The sequence below is a fragment of the Gobius niger genome (genome assembly GCF_951799975.1).
Source record: "Gobius niger genome assembly, chromosome: 1".
NCBI classification, from domain to species: Eukaryota; Metazoa; Chordata; class Actinopteri; order Gobiiformes; family Gobiidae; genus Gobius; species Gobius niger.
The window spans coordinates 36,767,697-36,782,053 of NC_136852.1; the positions used below are offsets into that span (position 1 = coordinate 36,767,697).

General features: G+C 45.7%; 1 protein-coding gene across 1 annotated transcript; it reads left to right on the plus strand.

Moving 5' to 3' along the window:
• The first annotated feature begins 1,441 nt into the window (after positions 1–1,441).
• LOC306980442 (PR domain zinc finger protein 12-like) lies at positions 1,442–13,186 on the plus strand. Its single transcript, XM_079579827.1, has 8 exons — positions 1,442–1,836; positions 2,791–3,118; positions 6,795–6,860; positions 6,944–7,068; positions 7,655–7,810; positions 8,684–8,798; positions 10,458–10,739; positions 12,922–13,186. The coding sequence occupies exons 2-8, from the start codon at positions 2,878–2,880 to the stop codon at positions 13,125–13,127; spliced, it is 1,191 nt and encodes a 396-aa protein (XP_079435953.1). The 5' UTR covers positions 1,442–1,836; positions 2,791–2,877; the 3' UTR covers positions 13,128–13,186.
• The last annotated feature ends 1,171 nt before the right edge of the window (positions 13,187–14,357 follow it).

The following is a 14,357-nucleotide window of genomic DNA, read 5'->3' on the forward strand; positions in this document are numbered from 1 at the left end:
TAACGAGACGCGGGACAATGCGCTGGTGCTCGCTCCCGCCGCGCGTGCCAGTCACCTGCCAAAAAGCGCGTTAAGCATGACGCGGCTGTGGCACAAAACGAGACAAAAACGGCGAGAGAAAAGAGAGAGTTATTGAGAAGGGGCCGTTATTAAAGCTCCATTATGGAAGGATTAGGCTCAAAGAGGCGCTGCTGCAGCCGCCTGAGGAGCGCGGAGAGCCGGCCACAGCGGCAGCCGGGCCCCGCTGTCCCCGAGGAGGAGCCAGAGGGACGGGGATTTAGTCTGAAAAAGGACGTCTCCGAAAGTTAACGAGGAAGAAAGTGGACACTCTGTTTTGTTTCGACAGGTCTCGGTTTGTGATGAGACAAAGTTCCCGCTCTAAAGTCTTCAGCTCTGACTCCAGACCTTTCTCTGGGACTAAAGCTTCTGTTTCCTCCAAAGATCAGACAGACCTTTTCCCACCTATTTTGCCCAATATCCAAGCGTTCCTCTCATCCATGCTCTGCCTGGCGTTTCCAAATCTTTAGACATGATAAATGCATTTAAAAAACGTGCATTTGCATAAAATAGAATATTGTGTCTCGGCTTCTGCGTAAAATCCGCATTTCTCTCAAAGACGAAACGGTCCCAAACTGTGGAGGCGGATCGATCACAGATGAATAACAAACAGTGCGGCAAAATCAATGGCCTCCACCTTCACTGTGCTCTGTGCTGTCTGCTGTCGGAGAGGAATATGTGAGCACTGCTCTTCTCTACTGGCCTGTACAGATCGTTTCACTCACACATGAACTCTGAAATAAAGGATTCTGCACGGGTTCAGACAATACCTGACCTTCAAAGTATCACCAGGCCCAGATCAAGACCATGAAACCATGAATAAAGAGGTCTCAAATAGATCTTCATTGGGCTAAGTGGTGTCTTTACTCAGCGTGAATCTTGTCTATATTTAAACTAGAACACAAAGCTCTTTAATCTGGATACAGTGTACATTATGAGGAGCGATACCGTTTTAGTGACGCGTTTAGTTGGATGTTTTCCCCCGATGTAGACATGGTTATATAAAGTTTATTCAACATTTGCATTTGTTTCCAGAATCATCCAAAAGATCCATCCAAATGACAAACCAGAGCATTATACACAGAATCAACATAGAATCAGCATTTCCCCCTCCTTTCTTTTCAGTCAAAGTTCCGAGTGAAATGGTCTCAGACTCTGATCTTTATCCAAAGCGCCGGGAGCCGTGACCCTGAAGCGCGCGCAGGTCTCCAAACAACAACATCATTATTACGGGGCTTTCAATAGCGCCCACACGCACGCGCGCGGGCTTTCACTGCAGGCACGAGCGCACACGAGGAGGAGGAGGAGGTGGTGGTGGTGGTGGCGCGTGTCTTTATAAGGACCTGCGTCAGCGCGTCTCCGCATTTGACCAATATCACTGAAGAAATCAACAGGCGCCTTTTGGACCAAGGGATTTATTTGAACGTATTTGCTGATTGATATCTGGGCCTCCGCACGGCGCGCAGCAGAGACACCCGCGCTCGCAAACCACCAGGACACATCCAAGAAACTTCCCCTAAAACAAGGAGCCCCTGTCCCCGCCGTGTGCGCCTTCGCCCCCGCGGGAGAGGTCGCTTTACTCGGCTCCGGCTCTTGTGCACCTCTTCCCCGGGTGAAACCACCAGAGCTCTGACCCTTCGCCCCGGCGTCAGAGAAAGGTTGATCTGCTCGGTTTGACTCCGTGACCTGCGGAACGCGCGGCTCCTGCTCCCCCGGGGGAAATCCACCATCGCAGCCAGAGGAGAGTGCGCTGTTCCCGGACTGGACCGCTGTGCAGAGGTGCGTGGAGGAGAGGAAATATTTAGGAATCAAGAGAAGGGTGTTTGACACGAGCTCAGAGACTAATAATTACTCGAGCATCAGTGAAAAACAGTTTTCTGCTTACACATATGGAGAATAGCTGTGCGTAAATTGCGCGTAAAAGTCAGATTTGCGTTTTAGCGATGGCGTAAAAGGCACAAAACAACACAGGTTAGTAGGAATTGTAAAAAGTTTGCACAAACAGTTCATCAAATTAAGAGACTAATTCTTAAAATTAATTTGAATCGGGGTTTAATTACAGCATTTCCAAATGTCTCAAGAAGCTTTCCACTACAGATTTATACCCGAGATGGACTGATGTTTGAAATAACAGGCCTGGCACTCAAGAAAAAAGTGAAGAAAAAGTGGGATCAGAGAATTCCAAGTAGAGCTTAATCCAAATTTGAATAAGATATTTCTGTTACTTTGTTGAATTGACGCACAACATGATATTTTCTCAGTAAAATCGAAAACCCATTTAAAACCTTTACCTTTTTAATTTTCCCAGTAATGAATGAAATCGGGTCTGTCCTTCGGTAAAAGCAGACACTTGAGTGTTTCATTCTTTAAGTCTTTACTGGACTCGGTGCTCGCGCTGTTAAAGTAAAGAAAGGTGTGAATCTGTTCATATGACTGTAGTTTTGGTCATCACCTATGAGGAAGGCTATGAGAAATGCAATTGTTTTTTTGGTTCGCCGTCCTGGGATTATGGTGAGTCCTGAGTTGGGAATCACTGTTATTTGGACTTTATTGATCTGAAGAAACACTCAGACACTCAGGGAAATGTGCCGGAGAACAGGATCCTGTGAAACAAGTCAGAATAAATAGATGGATCTTATGTTCAGTTATTAAAGGGGCAAAAGAACACAAATTCAACAAAATGTTGTCCTTTATTTCTCTAACTACTTGAGTGACGCCTGACTCTCTGCGCAGGTCCCTCTCTTTTTCCCGGCGGGTTTCATCACTTCACCCCCACTGCCCCTCCTCCCCCCACGGGGCCTCCTCTCGCCTCTTGCCGCCATGGGCTCGGTTCTCCCCGGCTCCAGCCTGGGCCTCAAAGCCGCCTTCAAGCCGCAGCCCGCCGCCGCGGTGCCACTGTCCCTCGCCGACATCATCACGTCGGACGTGTTGCACAGCTTCCTGTACGGCCGCTGGAGGCACGTGCTGGGCGAGCACCCGCAGCACGAGGAGCGCACGGCCCCGAGCCCGAGCCCCAAGACGGCGTTCACCGCGGAGGTGCTCGCGCAGTCGTTCTCCGGAGGTCAGTGGATCATTTCTGCGTCATTTAATCACCTTGGTTTATTTTTTTCCAAATTCGCAAATATCTAAATATTGATATTTATCTAAATAACGGATCTTTACGCACACACACCACACACACTCTGACATTTCCATTTAGCCTTTTCAGCCAAACCTTGTCCATAGAGTTCAAGTTTCGTGCGTAAAGTTCAGTTGTATGCATTCAAATTCACCCATTTTTACAATTAGCGGAGTGCAGAGAATAAAACCCAAAATGTCTAAAATATTTTTTTTTTATTTTGTACATTGTCCATTATTTTGTACTGTTTTGTAATCCGTTAGTTGAGCAGACTGTTGTTTAGGAGAACTAAACCAGAGCAGGATTTATTTTGATATGCTTTTATTTGAGCCATATTCTGCAGAAAACGAGTCCATGCTTTTATCCCGCTGATCCTGCGCTCCAAACGCACCTGTTGTTGGAGGGACAGATGCGCTTCGTGACTATTTGTGACGCGTTTGTCGCTCACGAACAAAACACAAACTCCGTCTTTAAAACATCATTTTAGTTCCCACTTTCGCTTTTCTGTGACACGAGCTCAGGATCATAATGCAGCTTGTTATTTCAAAAGGCCCCGCTATAAATGTTTAGGCCAAAGGAAAAGAAAACACCTGAGTGGATTCAACTGAACCCAGGCCCTTTGACACGTCTTCATTATAATCTTTTTAGTCTATTTGATTCGAAATCAGTATTCAGAAAAAGCGCGAGGGTCCGTTTTTTGTTCAGGGCCCTCTGAGGAAGGCCTCATGTTGCAAATGTAACGGATTATGTTTTCGTCCTTCTGATAATAATATTTTTTTTTCCCGCGAAGGGAATTTAAGGAATCCTTATTTGTGTAAAATGAGGATACGTTCGGTTGAGATTCGAGACGAAACGTGGCAAAACCAGAGGTGTTCTGAAAAGACTTACGCATCTAAAATAAAAAGCACAAAGAAGAACACACGGATTGTTGATATTTCGATGCTCTTCGCGAGTTAAACTGATGATGAAAATTGACGATCGATCACAGAACAAATTAGTCTCTCCTGTCGTTTTGCGAGTCACGCGCCTGGAAACAGGACTCGGCAAAACAAACACGCAAGTTTATGGGACAATTAAACACATTAACCCATAATATAGAACAAAGTCTCGAGACAAACACTTTGTATTTGCAAAATTATTATTATTATTATTATTATTATTATTATTATTATTATTATTATTATTATTATTATTATTATTATTATTATTTCTGGAATATTTTCGTTTGAATATTTGGGGAAAACTAAGCCCGCATCTTCATAAAGTTCATTGGTGTTAATCTCCTCCTTAATCCCGCTCGGTCCGTTCTGCTTTCGGATTCATGACATTTAAATGCTCAATAATTGACCACTTGAGGGGGCTAATGTCTCGCCTTTGTGCCCTGTCTGAATGGCCTTGTCTCGCGCGCACCTGTTATTGGCCTCATTCGTTTTCATTGGCTCCGTGACATGGCTTTAATCCCGTGTTGCTGTCCCGTCTGTCCGCGGGGCCCCCTCTCTGTCTAATGCGCGTGTGAAGGCCCGGCTCTCGTCTCGTGCGCCTTTTGTGCCGTGCCTTAATCCGCATCTCGTTTACGTCGCTGCGGTTTCACGCTCTGGCGTGGACCGTGAAATGCGCAGTGACGTTAAAAAGGTGTCGTGCCGCGCAGATTAACCCCTGCCATAATGGGAGTTTGAAACGAGTTTAAAGGAAGACGGGGCGAGGATCACGTGGTTCCCGGAATGACGCGACACGGCCAGCTGCGGCGCAGAAAGAGCGACGACACAATAATTTTTTCACAATTACACGAAGGAGACAAAGGTCCTTCTCCGCGGAACAAACGTGAGCAGATGTCTACAGCATGAACGGCTTTAAAGAGAACCACCAGGCTCCAACATGGACGGCTCTAATGAGAACCATCAGGCTCCAACATGGACGGCTCTAATGAGAACCATCAGGCTCCAACATGGACGGCTCTAATGAGAACCATCAGGCTCCAACATGGACGGCTCTAATGAGAACCATCAGGCTCCAACATGGACGGCTCTAATGAGAACCATCAGGCTCCAACATGGACGGCTCTAAAGAGAACCATGAAGCTCCAACATGGACGGCTCTAATGAGAACCATCAGGCTCCAACATGGACGGCTCTAATGAGAACCATCAGGCTCCAACATGGACAGCTTTAAAGAGAATCACCAGGCTCCAACATGGACGGCTTTAAAGAGAACCATCAGGCTCCAACATGGACGGCTCTAATGAGAACCATCAGGCTCCAACATGGACGGCTCTAATGAGAACCATCAGGCTCCAACATGGACGGCTCTAATGAGAACCATCAGGCTCCAACATGGACGGCTCTAAAGAGAACCATGAAGCTCCAACATGGACGGCTCTAATGAGAACCATCAGGCTCCAACATGGACGGCTCTAATGAGAACCATCAGGCTCCAACATGGACAGCTTTAAAGAGAATCACCAGGCTCCAACATGGACGGCTCTAATGAGAACCATCAGGCTCCAACATGGACGGCTCTAATGAGAACCATCAGGCTCCAACATGGACGGCTCTAAAGAGAACCATCAGGCTCCAACATGGACGGCTCTAATGAGAACCATCAGGCTCAAACATGGACGGCTCTAATGAGAACCATCAGGCTCCAACATGGACGGCTCTAATGAGAACCATCAGGCTCCAACATGGACGACTCTGAAGAGAACCATCAGGCTCCAACATGGACGACTCTGAAGAGAACCATCAGGCTCCAACATGGACGGCTCTAAAGAGAACCATCAGGCTCCAACATGGACGACTCTGAAGAGAACCATCAGGCTCCAACATGGACGACTCTGAAGAGAACCATCAGGCTCCAACATGGACGGCTCTAATGAGAACCATCAGGCTCCAACATGGACGACTCTGAAGAGAACCATCAGGCTCCAACATGGACGACTCTGAAGAGAACCATCAGGCTCCAACATGGACGACTCTGAAGAGAACCATCAGGCTCCAACATGGACGACTCTGAAAAGAACCATCAGGCTCCAACATGGACGGCTCTTAAGAGAACCATCAGGCTCCAACATGGACGGCTCTTAAGAGAACCATCAGGCTCCAACATGGACGGCTCTTAAGAGAACCATCAGGCTCCAACATGGACGGCTCCAGGAAGAGTGATGTTCAGGATCATTGGAATTAAGACCCATTCACACATTGGATACTCTAGTGCGCAGGGCTTAATGTTTTTTCTTATTTCAGTTTCTACAGATAATGTATGTTGCATGTTTTACAGCGATGAGGAAACGTTCTGTGGTTCTCGATCTATTCACATCAGGTTTAGATCAAGGACACACTTCGTGCCCATCAGTGAACTCGGACTCTCAGTCGCCTATTGTCTTTTTTGGGCTCTGTGCATTGTATATGTATGTGCACAGAACGTGTGTGTTAGTGAGTGTTTGAGGGGAGGGGAACGCTTTGCGCTCGTTTTGTCCACGTGTAATTGGACAGCAGTGTGCGAAGCGGAGCACACTGCTTTTCTCACTCATGTGTGCACACTCATGTGTGCGCTCCACACCCTTTGGGGCACTGCTGTACCATTGTAAGAAAAGATTTTAATGATGGGTGTGTTTTTTGTGCAGAGGTGCAGAAACTGTCCAGTCTGGTGCTGCCCAGTGAAGTCATCATCGCCCAGAGCTCTGTCCCAGGTACAGAACATCAAATATATTAATTATTAATTATATTTCCTTGTGCTTGGTCCAAACGCTGTAAATGTCTGTGTCGGTTTAAGGCGAGGGTCTGGGGATCTTCTCTAAGACCTGGATCAAAGCCGGGACGGAGATGGGTCCGTTCACCGGGCGCCTGGTGTCGCCCGAACACATCGACCTGTTCAAGAACAACAACCTCATGTGGGAGGTACGGACACAAGGACTTTTTATGGTCAAACAGTGTATAATGGAACGGAAATTAGAGATTGATCAATATGAGGGATATAGAATATATTTATTTATTTCATCCTTTCTTAATTTATATGTGATCTGTTTTGCTCAGTCCTGACTTCAGACAGGTGAATAAGTAAAGTGTGGGGCTCTTTGGCGGATTAAAAACGACATTTTATGTAAAAAAAAAAATGTTCGCTGGAGCTGGATCTTGGCTCCATTTATAGCTGAAATGCATTTTTAAAGAAATATTGGACCCGAAGAACAAAAATCACTTTTTTTCTGTCGCTGGAGACATGATATGAACCAGTGCTCTGTTCTGTGGCTCCCTCTGGTGGACGAACCGCACAGTGCACACTCACTCTGACAACAAGAAAACAAGCAAAAAACGATTAAATAAAAGAAAAAAAGGAAAAATTAGCAGTATTAATAAAAATAGTCAAATGCTGAAATGAATAAGAATATTTCAAAATGTGTTTACATATTTGCCTTTTCCTTCTAAATGCCTGAGAATGTTCGGGAGTCTGTGTGCTTCGGCTAAACCCAGTCTGTGGTGCGTTCAGGTGTTCAACGAGGACGGGACGGTGCGCTACTTCATTGATGCCAGTCAGGAGGACCAGAGGAGCTGGATGACCTACATAAAGTGCGCACGCAATGAGCAGGAGCAGAACCTGGAGGTGGTGCAGGTCGGAGCCAGCATCTTCTACAAAGCAGTGGAGGTGAAACATGTCGTCGAAACATCAGCGTTTCTGTGGCTCAAAGCAGATTCAAAACGAAAGCAAAAACCGTAATGAGACCAAAAACTGTGACTAAAATCTGCAGATAATTTAGGCGACTCCTAAAACGAAATAAAAATTTAAAGAAGGGACTGTTTGAAAGAGCCTCATATCATTTAAATGTATTTAGTTTTGTTTATTGATGGTTCTGGATCGAGACGACCAAATTAAAATGATATATTACATTTAATTATTTGGGGTGTTTTAGAGAAAAAATTCATAATCAGCAGGTGGTGAAACAAAAATATATTGTAATTTTTCTGCATAATATTGCTAATAGGAAACATAAAAAAAAAAACTCTTGTTTGTTCTTTGTATACTTTATTGTCCCCTGCATTTAACACATCCTTCGATGCCGCTGGGGCGACCCGTAAGGAGCAGTGGTCGATGGCCGTGCTGCGCCCGGGGACCCATCTCCATGATCTGGAGCCAGGCTGATGGTCAGAATCACCTGACTGGAGGATTCACCTATTGCACGTGTTTTTAGTGGTAGGGGAAACCGGAGTACCCGGAGGAAACCTACGCAGACACGGGGAGAACATGCAAACTCCACACAGAAAGGCCCCATCCTGGTGGGAATTGTACCCGGTACCTTCTAGCTGTGAAGTGGAGGCGCTAACCGCTGCGCTACCGTGCCGCCTCTGGGGTTAAATGAGCCACAAGACCATTTTTGAAGATCAACTTAGTCTTTTACAATACCTAGTCATAGTTTTAGTGTCTTGACCTTTGACTTTTGATTTAGTTTTAGTCTAACGTTCCTCTGCTTATGCCTTAGTCTCTTCAGGCACTGATATTAAACTGTGCCTCTGTCCTCAGACCATCCCTCCGGACCAGGAGCTGTTGGTTTGGTACGGAAACTCTCACAACACGTTCCTCGGAATCCCAGGCATTCCCGGAGGAGACGAGGACCACAGCAAGAAGAGCAAGAGCGGTCAGTCCCGGTTCAAGTCCTACCTTAGGCCCAGTTTAGTCCTGGTTAAGTCCTGGTGAAGTCCAGAGCCTAAGAAAAGAAAAATAGTTTTCCTAGGATAGTTGGTAAAGCGTGGACATTCATCATCCAATCAGAGACGTATTCTGATTAGCGACCCGCCCACTATCCTTAAGGTTAGTGGCTACACTGTAAGTTGTGATTAGTAAAGGTTGCTCAAAAAAATTGCAGACACAAATTGCCACAATTTAAATGGGTAACAGTTCTGTCATTAGAACAAAAAAAGCATACTCTAAATGATCAATGAAACCTTACTCTTTACAAAGTAGTAACTTAACTTAACTTAATTACTTGCTTATTTACTCTAAACTGTAGCCCCTAAAATACCTCAGCTCTTATAGGACCTGCTGTTATGGTCCAGGCTTTTTCCAGAGTTACATTTTTGTCAGAAACCATGAGTGACGGAAACATGATGCTAAATACATTGTGGCTGTTATATTCAGTCTGTCACAAACCGATCGGTGAAGAAGGAAGTCATGGAGGTTCTGCTTTAGACAGAACTTTACTCATGTGCTGTAAATTCTGAAACTTAAGTAAGTAGTGAATAAATTAAACATAAAATGAGAATTATTATTAAACAGAAGAAAAAAAAATCACATGATTAATGCAGATTACGGTTGAAAAATGAAATCCATATATTACCTGACTAGGGTCATGTGTGTCCCAGTTCCTCTGTGTCATGGTGCAGCAGAACAGATGTGGACAGGCCCCTGTTACAGAAGCTCATGAGGTTCTTTTCTTCAACATCAGTTACTTAAAACTGTTGACTGCACAGTCAAAGTAGATCTTTCACAGTCCTGTCCACATCTGTCATGGTCCATCATGACCCACCATGACTCAGAGGAACTGGGACACACATGACTCTACATCTGATAATAAATATGGACATTTTATTCAACCTTTATCTGCATCAATTTTGTGTTTTTTTGGTTTGTTTAAGTTTTTAAAAAATTCAAAGAATTTTTTTGGTTCAACCGATGTTTAATTTAATCACTACTTACTTTAGTTTAAGAATTTACCGCACATGAGTAAAGTTCTGTCTAAAGCAGAACCTCCATGACTTCCTTCTTCACCTGTCGGTCTGTGACAGACTGAAGAACAGTGAGGCCTGAGCCTTCTTACTGATAACGGCCATAATGTCTTAGCGTCATGTTACTGTCACTCATGGTTTCTGACAGAAGAGTAACTCTGGAAAAAACCCGACCATAACAGCAGGTCTTATAAGGGCTCAGGTATTTTAGGGGCTACAGTTTAGAGTAAACTTTACTCAAAGTCATTAATGAAACCTTACTACTTTCAAAGCAAACTTTACCTTCAAAGGAGTAAGGTACCATTGATCATTTAGAGTACCCTTTATTTGTTCTAATGACAGAACTGTTTCTCAATTAAATTGTGTCTGCAACCTTTACTCATCACAACGCTCAGGGTTCAGCTGATTGGTTGATGTATGTGTGACGTTTCACTGTCATGACTGGTTGATCTACCAACAGTCCTGGCACGCCTGGCACGAGGACAGTGATGCTCCAAACCAGACGACCATCTCGTTGACCATCTATCTTGCGCTGCTGATGTGCTATCTGACCGTGCCGTGTCTTTGTTCAGACGAGTTCCACATGGAGCCCGTGGCCCCCGGCGTGGTCCCGGTCGTGGCTCCCGGTCTGAGCGTGGGCCGGATGCGCTGCGTGATCTGCCATCGCGGGTTCAACTCCCGCTCCAACCTGCGCTCCCACATGAGGATCCACACGCTGGACAAGCCCTTCGTCTGCCGCTTCTGCAACCGCCGCTTCAGCCAGTCGTCCACCCTGCGCAACCATGTCCGCCTGCACACGGGGGAGCGGCCCTACAAGTGTGTGGTGTGCCAGTCCGCCTACTCACAGCTCGCAGGTACCCACAGCCTACTCACAGCTCATAGGTACCTACAGTCTACTCACAGCTCGCAGGTACCTACAGTCTACTCACAGCTCACAGGTACTGACAGTCTACTCACAGCTCATAGGTACCTACAGTCTACTCACAGCTCGCAGGTACCTACAGTCTACTCACAGCTCACAGGTACTGACAGTCTACTCACAGCTCATAGGTACCTACAGTCTACTCACAGCTCACAGGTACTGACAGTCTACTCACAGCTCATAGGTACCTACAGCCTACTCACAGCTCACAGGTACCTACAGTCTACTCACAGCTCACAGGTACCTACAGTCTACTCATAGCTCGCAGGTACTGACAGTCTACTCACAGCTCACAGGTACTGACAGTCTACTCATAGCTCGCAGGTACCTACAGTCTACTCACAGCTCACAGGTACCTACAGTCTACTCACAGCTCACAGTTGCCTACAGTCTACTCACAGCTCACAGGTACCTACAGTCTACTCACAGCTCACAGGTACCTACAGTCTACTCACAGCTCACAGGTACCTACAGTCTACTCACAGCTCACAGGTACCTACAGTCTACTCACAGCTCACAGGTACCTACAGTCTACTCACAGCTCATAGGTACCTACAGTCTACTCACAGCTCGCAGGTACCCACAGCCTACTCACAGCTCATAGGTACCTACAGTCTACTCACAGCTCACAGGTACCTACAGTCTACTCACAGCTCACAGGTACCCACAGCCTACTCACAGCTCATAGGTACCTACAGTCTACTCACAGCTCGCAGGTACTGACAGTCTACTCACAGCTCATAGGTACCTACAGTCTACTCACAGCTCACAGGTACCTACAGTCTACTCACAGCTCACAGTTGCCTACAGTCTACTCACAGCTCACAGGTACCTACAGTCTACTCACAGCTCACAGTTGCCTACAGTCTACTCACAGCTCACAGGTACCTACAGTCTACTCACAGCTCACAGGTACCTACAGTCTACTCACAGCTCACAGGTACCTACAGTCTACTCACAGCTCACAGGTACCTACAGTCTACTCACAGCTCACAGGTACCTACAGTCTACTCACAGCTCATAGGTACCTACAGTCTACTCACAGCTCGCAGGTACCCACAGCCTACTCACAGCTCATAGGTACCTACAGTCTACTCACAGCTCACAGGTACCTACAGTCTACTCACAGCTCACAGGTACCCACAGCCTACTCACAGCTCATAGGTACCTACAGTCTACTCACAGCTCGCAGGTACTGACAGTCTACTCACAGCTCATAGGTACCTACAGTCTACTCACAGCTCACAGGTACCCACAGCCTACTCACAGCTCATAGGTACCTACAGTCTACTCACAGCTCGCAGGTACCCACAGCCTACTCACAGCTCATAGGTACCTACAGTCTACTCACAGCTCATAGGTACCTACAGTCTACTCACAGCTCGCAGGTACCCACAGCCTACTCACAGCTCATAGGTACCTACAGTCTACTCACAGCTCACAGGTACCTACAGTCTACTCACAGCTCACAGGTACCCACAGCCTACTCACAGCTCATAGGTACCTACAGTCTACTCACAGCTCGCAGGTACTGACAGTCTACTCACAGCTCATAGGTACCTACAGTCTACTCACAGCTCACAGGTACCTACAGTCTACTCACAGCTCACAGGTACTGACAGTCTACTCACAGCTCATAGGTACTGACAGTCTACTCACAGCTCATAGGTACCTCAGTCCGCCTATTCACAGTTCATAAGTACCTACAAACAACTCTTATGTAACCACCTACTCACAGCTTATAGGTACATACTCACAGCTCGCAGTTACCTACCGGGCCCGAGGGGGCATTTTATTGGTGCAGGGGTGGCGCGGTGGGAAGGTGTAGGACAGGGAACCCCAACTGGTGGACCTGGGTCCAAATCTGGACCTCCAGAGGCTTTAGTCCAGACACCAAAGCCTTTTCATTCTCTCAATATACTTCATTTCTATGGCAAAGTGAAAAATGATCCAAACAATTTGAATAACATTGAAATAATAACATTTTTGATTCGTTAATCAGTCAACCTGTGTTCATGTTTTAACATTTTCAAGAGCAATGGCTGCATATGTCCCTGGTTTAGTGAGTATCATAGATGACTCTTAATTAAACGTTGCTCTATCTGTTTTGGCAGGTCTCCGGGCCCATCAGAAGAGTGCACGCCACCGCCCGACTTCAGAGGGAGGGGCGGGTGTGCACTTGGGGGTGGCAGCGGGCGTGCATGTCGGAGCGGCGGGCGTGCACGTGAGCGGGGCAGCTGTGCACATAGGACACAACACGCCTCCTCCACCTCCACACCCCGCGGCCCTGGTCCACCATATCCCTACCATGGTCCTGTAGGACGGGCCCGGGTCAGTGCTGGGTTAGTCCCGGTTTAGTCCAGGATTAGCTCTGGTAATAAAAATTATTTTGGCGACAAAATTGAAATAATAATAGAGCCAGATTTAAATTTGTGGGTTTGTATTGTGACATATTGGTTACAAAGATTACGTAGTTTTTGAACAAGCTAGTCCTGTTTTTTTTAAGGTATTAAGCTTAACAAAACCGGCTTGGAATTAAACATTGGAAAAAGTCTTTGGGAAACACCTTCAGAAGTATTGTTAAGTACAAGCCTGAGATAGCCAGGTCTGAAGCTGGTTCCACAGACTGCAGAAGCACTTCAGGAACTTTCTAAATCATTAGTTGAAGATTTGAAGACTTCATTAACGCTGCAGCTGCAAAGCAGTTTTAGTTCTGGGGTTTGTTCAGCTTCACTGTTCTCTGTGCGTTCGTATTGTACTGTATTTAAAGAAACAGCCCTGTTGCATGATGGGACTGTGGCTCTGATTAATGTACGGTGTTGCATGAAGAGCTTTATGACGTCACGTTGGCACATTTTGGCCCAAATTGAGTCAAAAAAGACACTTTTTGAACAAAGTTTTAAATGTTTTTGAAGATTGTGTGAGGACGGTAATTGTTTGGTCGACTCGGCTGCGTTTGTAAATATCTACGTGTTAATATAAGGAGAAACTTTAATGGTTTACATGAACAAACCGTGGAATAAACTTGTATTAAAGCTTATAATAAAGAATTCACTCAATACAGTCTCGTCATTGTGAAGTGCTTCATGGTTACATGATATTACAAGAAAGCAACATAAAAATATATTATTTACAGTAATAATTAAGAGTGCAGATTATAGTTTCAGTGTCATATGCACAGATAAAAAGAACAGTTTTCAGCCTGGATTTGAACATTGCCATTGGAGTAGAGACAGTTATTCAAATAACAGATAAACCAAGGCACTCTCCAGTAAAGTGAAAAGGCCTTTACAGTGATTGAAAAAGTATCCGTAATCCCCCTTTAACTTTTCGACATTTTCCTCACTGCGGTCCACAAATATATTTAGTTCATAATTAGTTCATCATTTTATGTGAAAGTCACACACTAAGTGAAACACAATTGTGAAAAAGTGAAGTGAAATGTATACATGATTTTGAACTTTTTTATGAATAACACCTGAAAAGTGGGGTGTGCACAAGTATCAATACCCCCTGAGTCAATAGTTTGTGGAACCACCTTTTGCTGCAA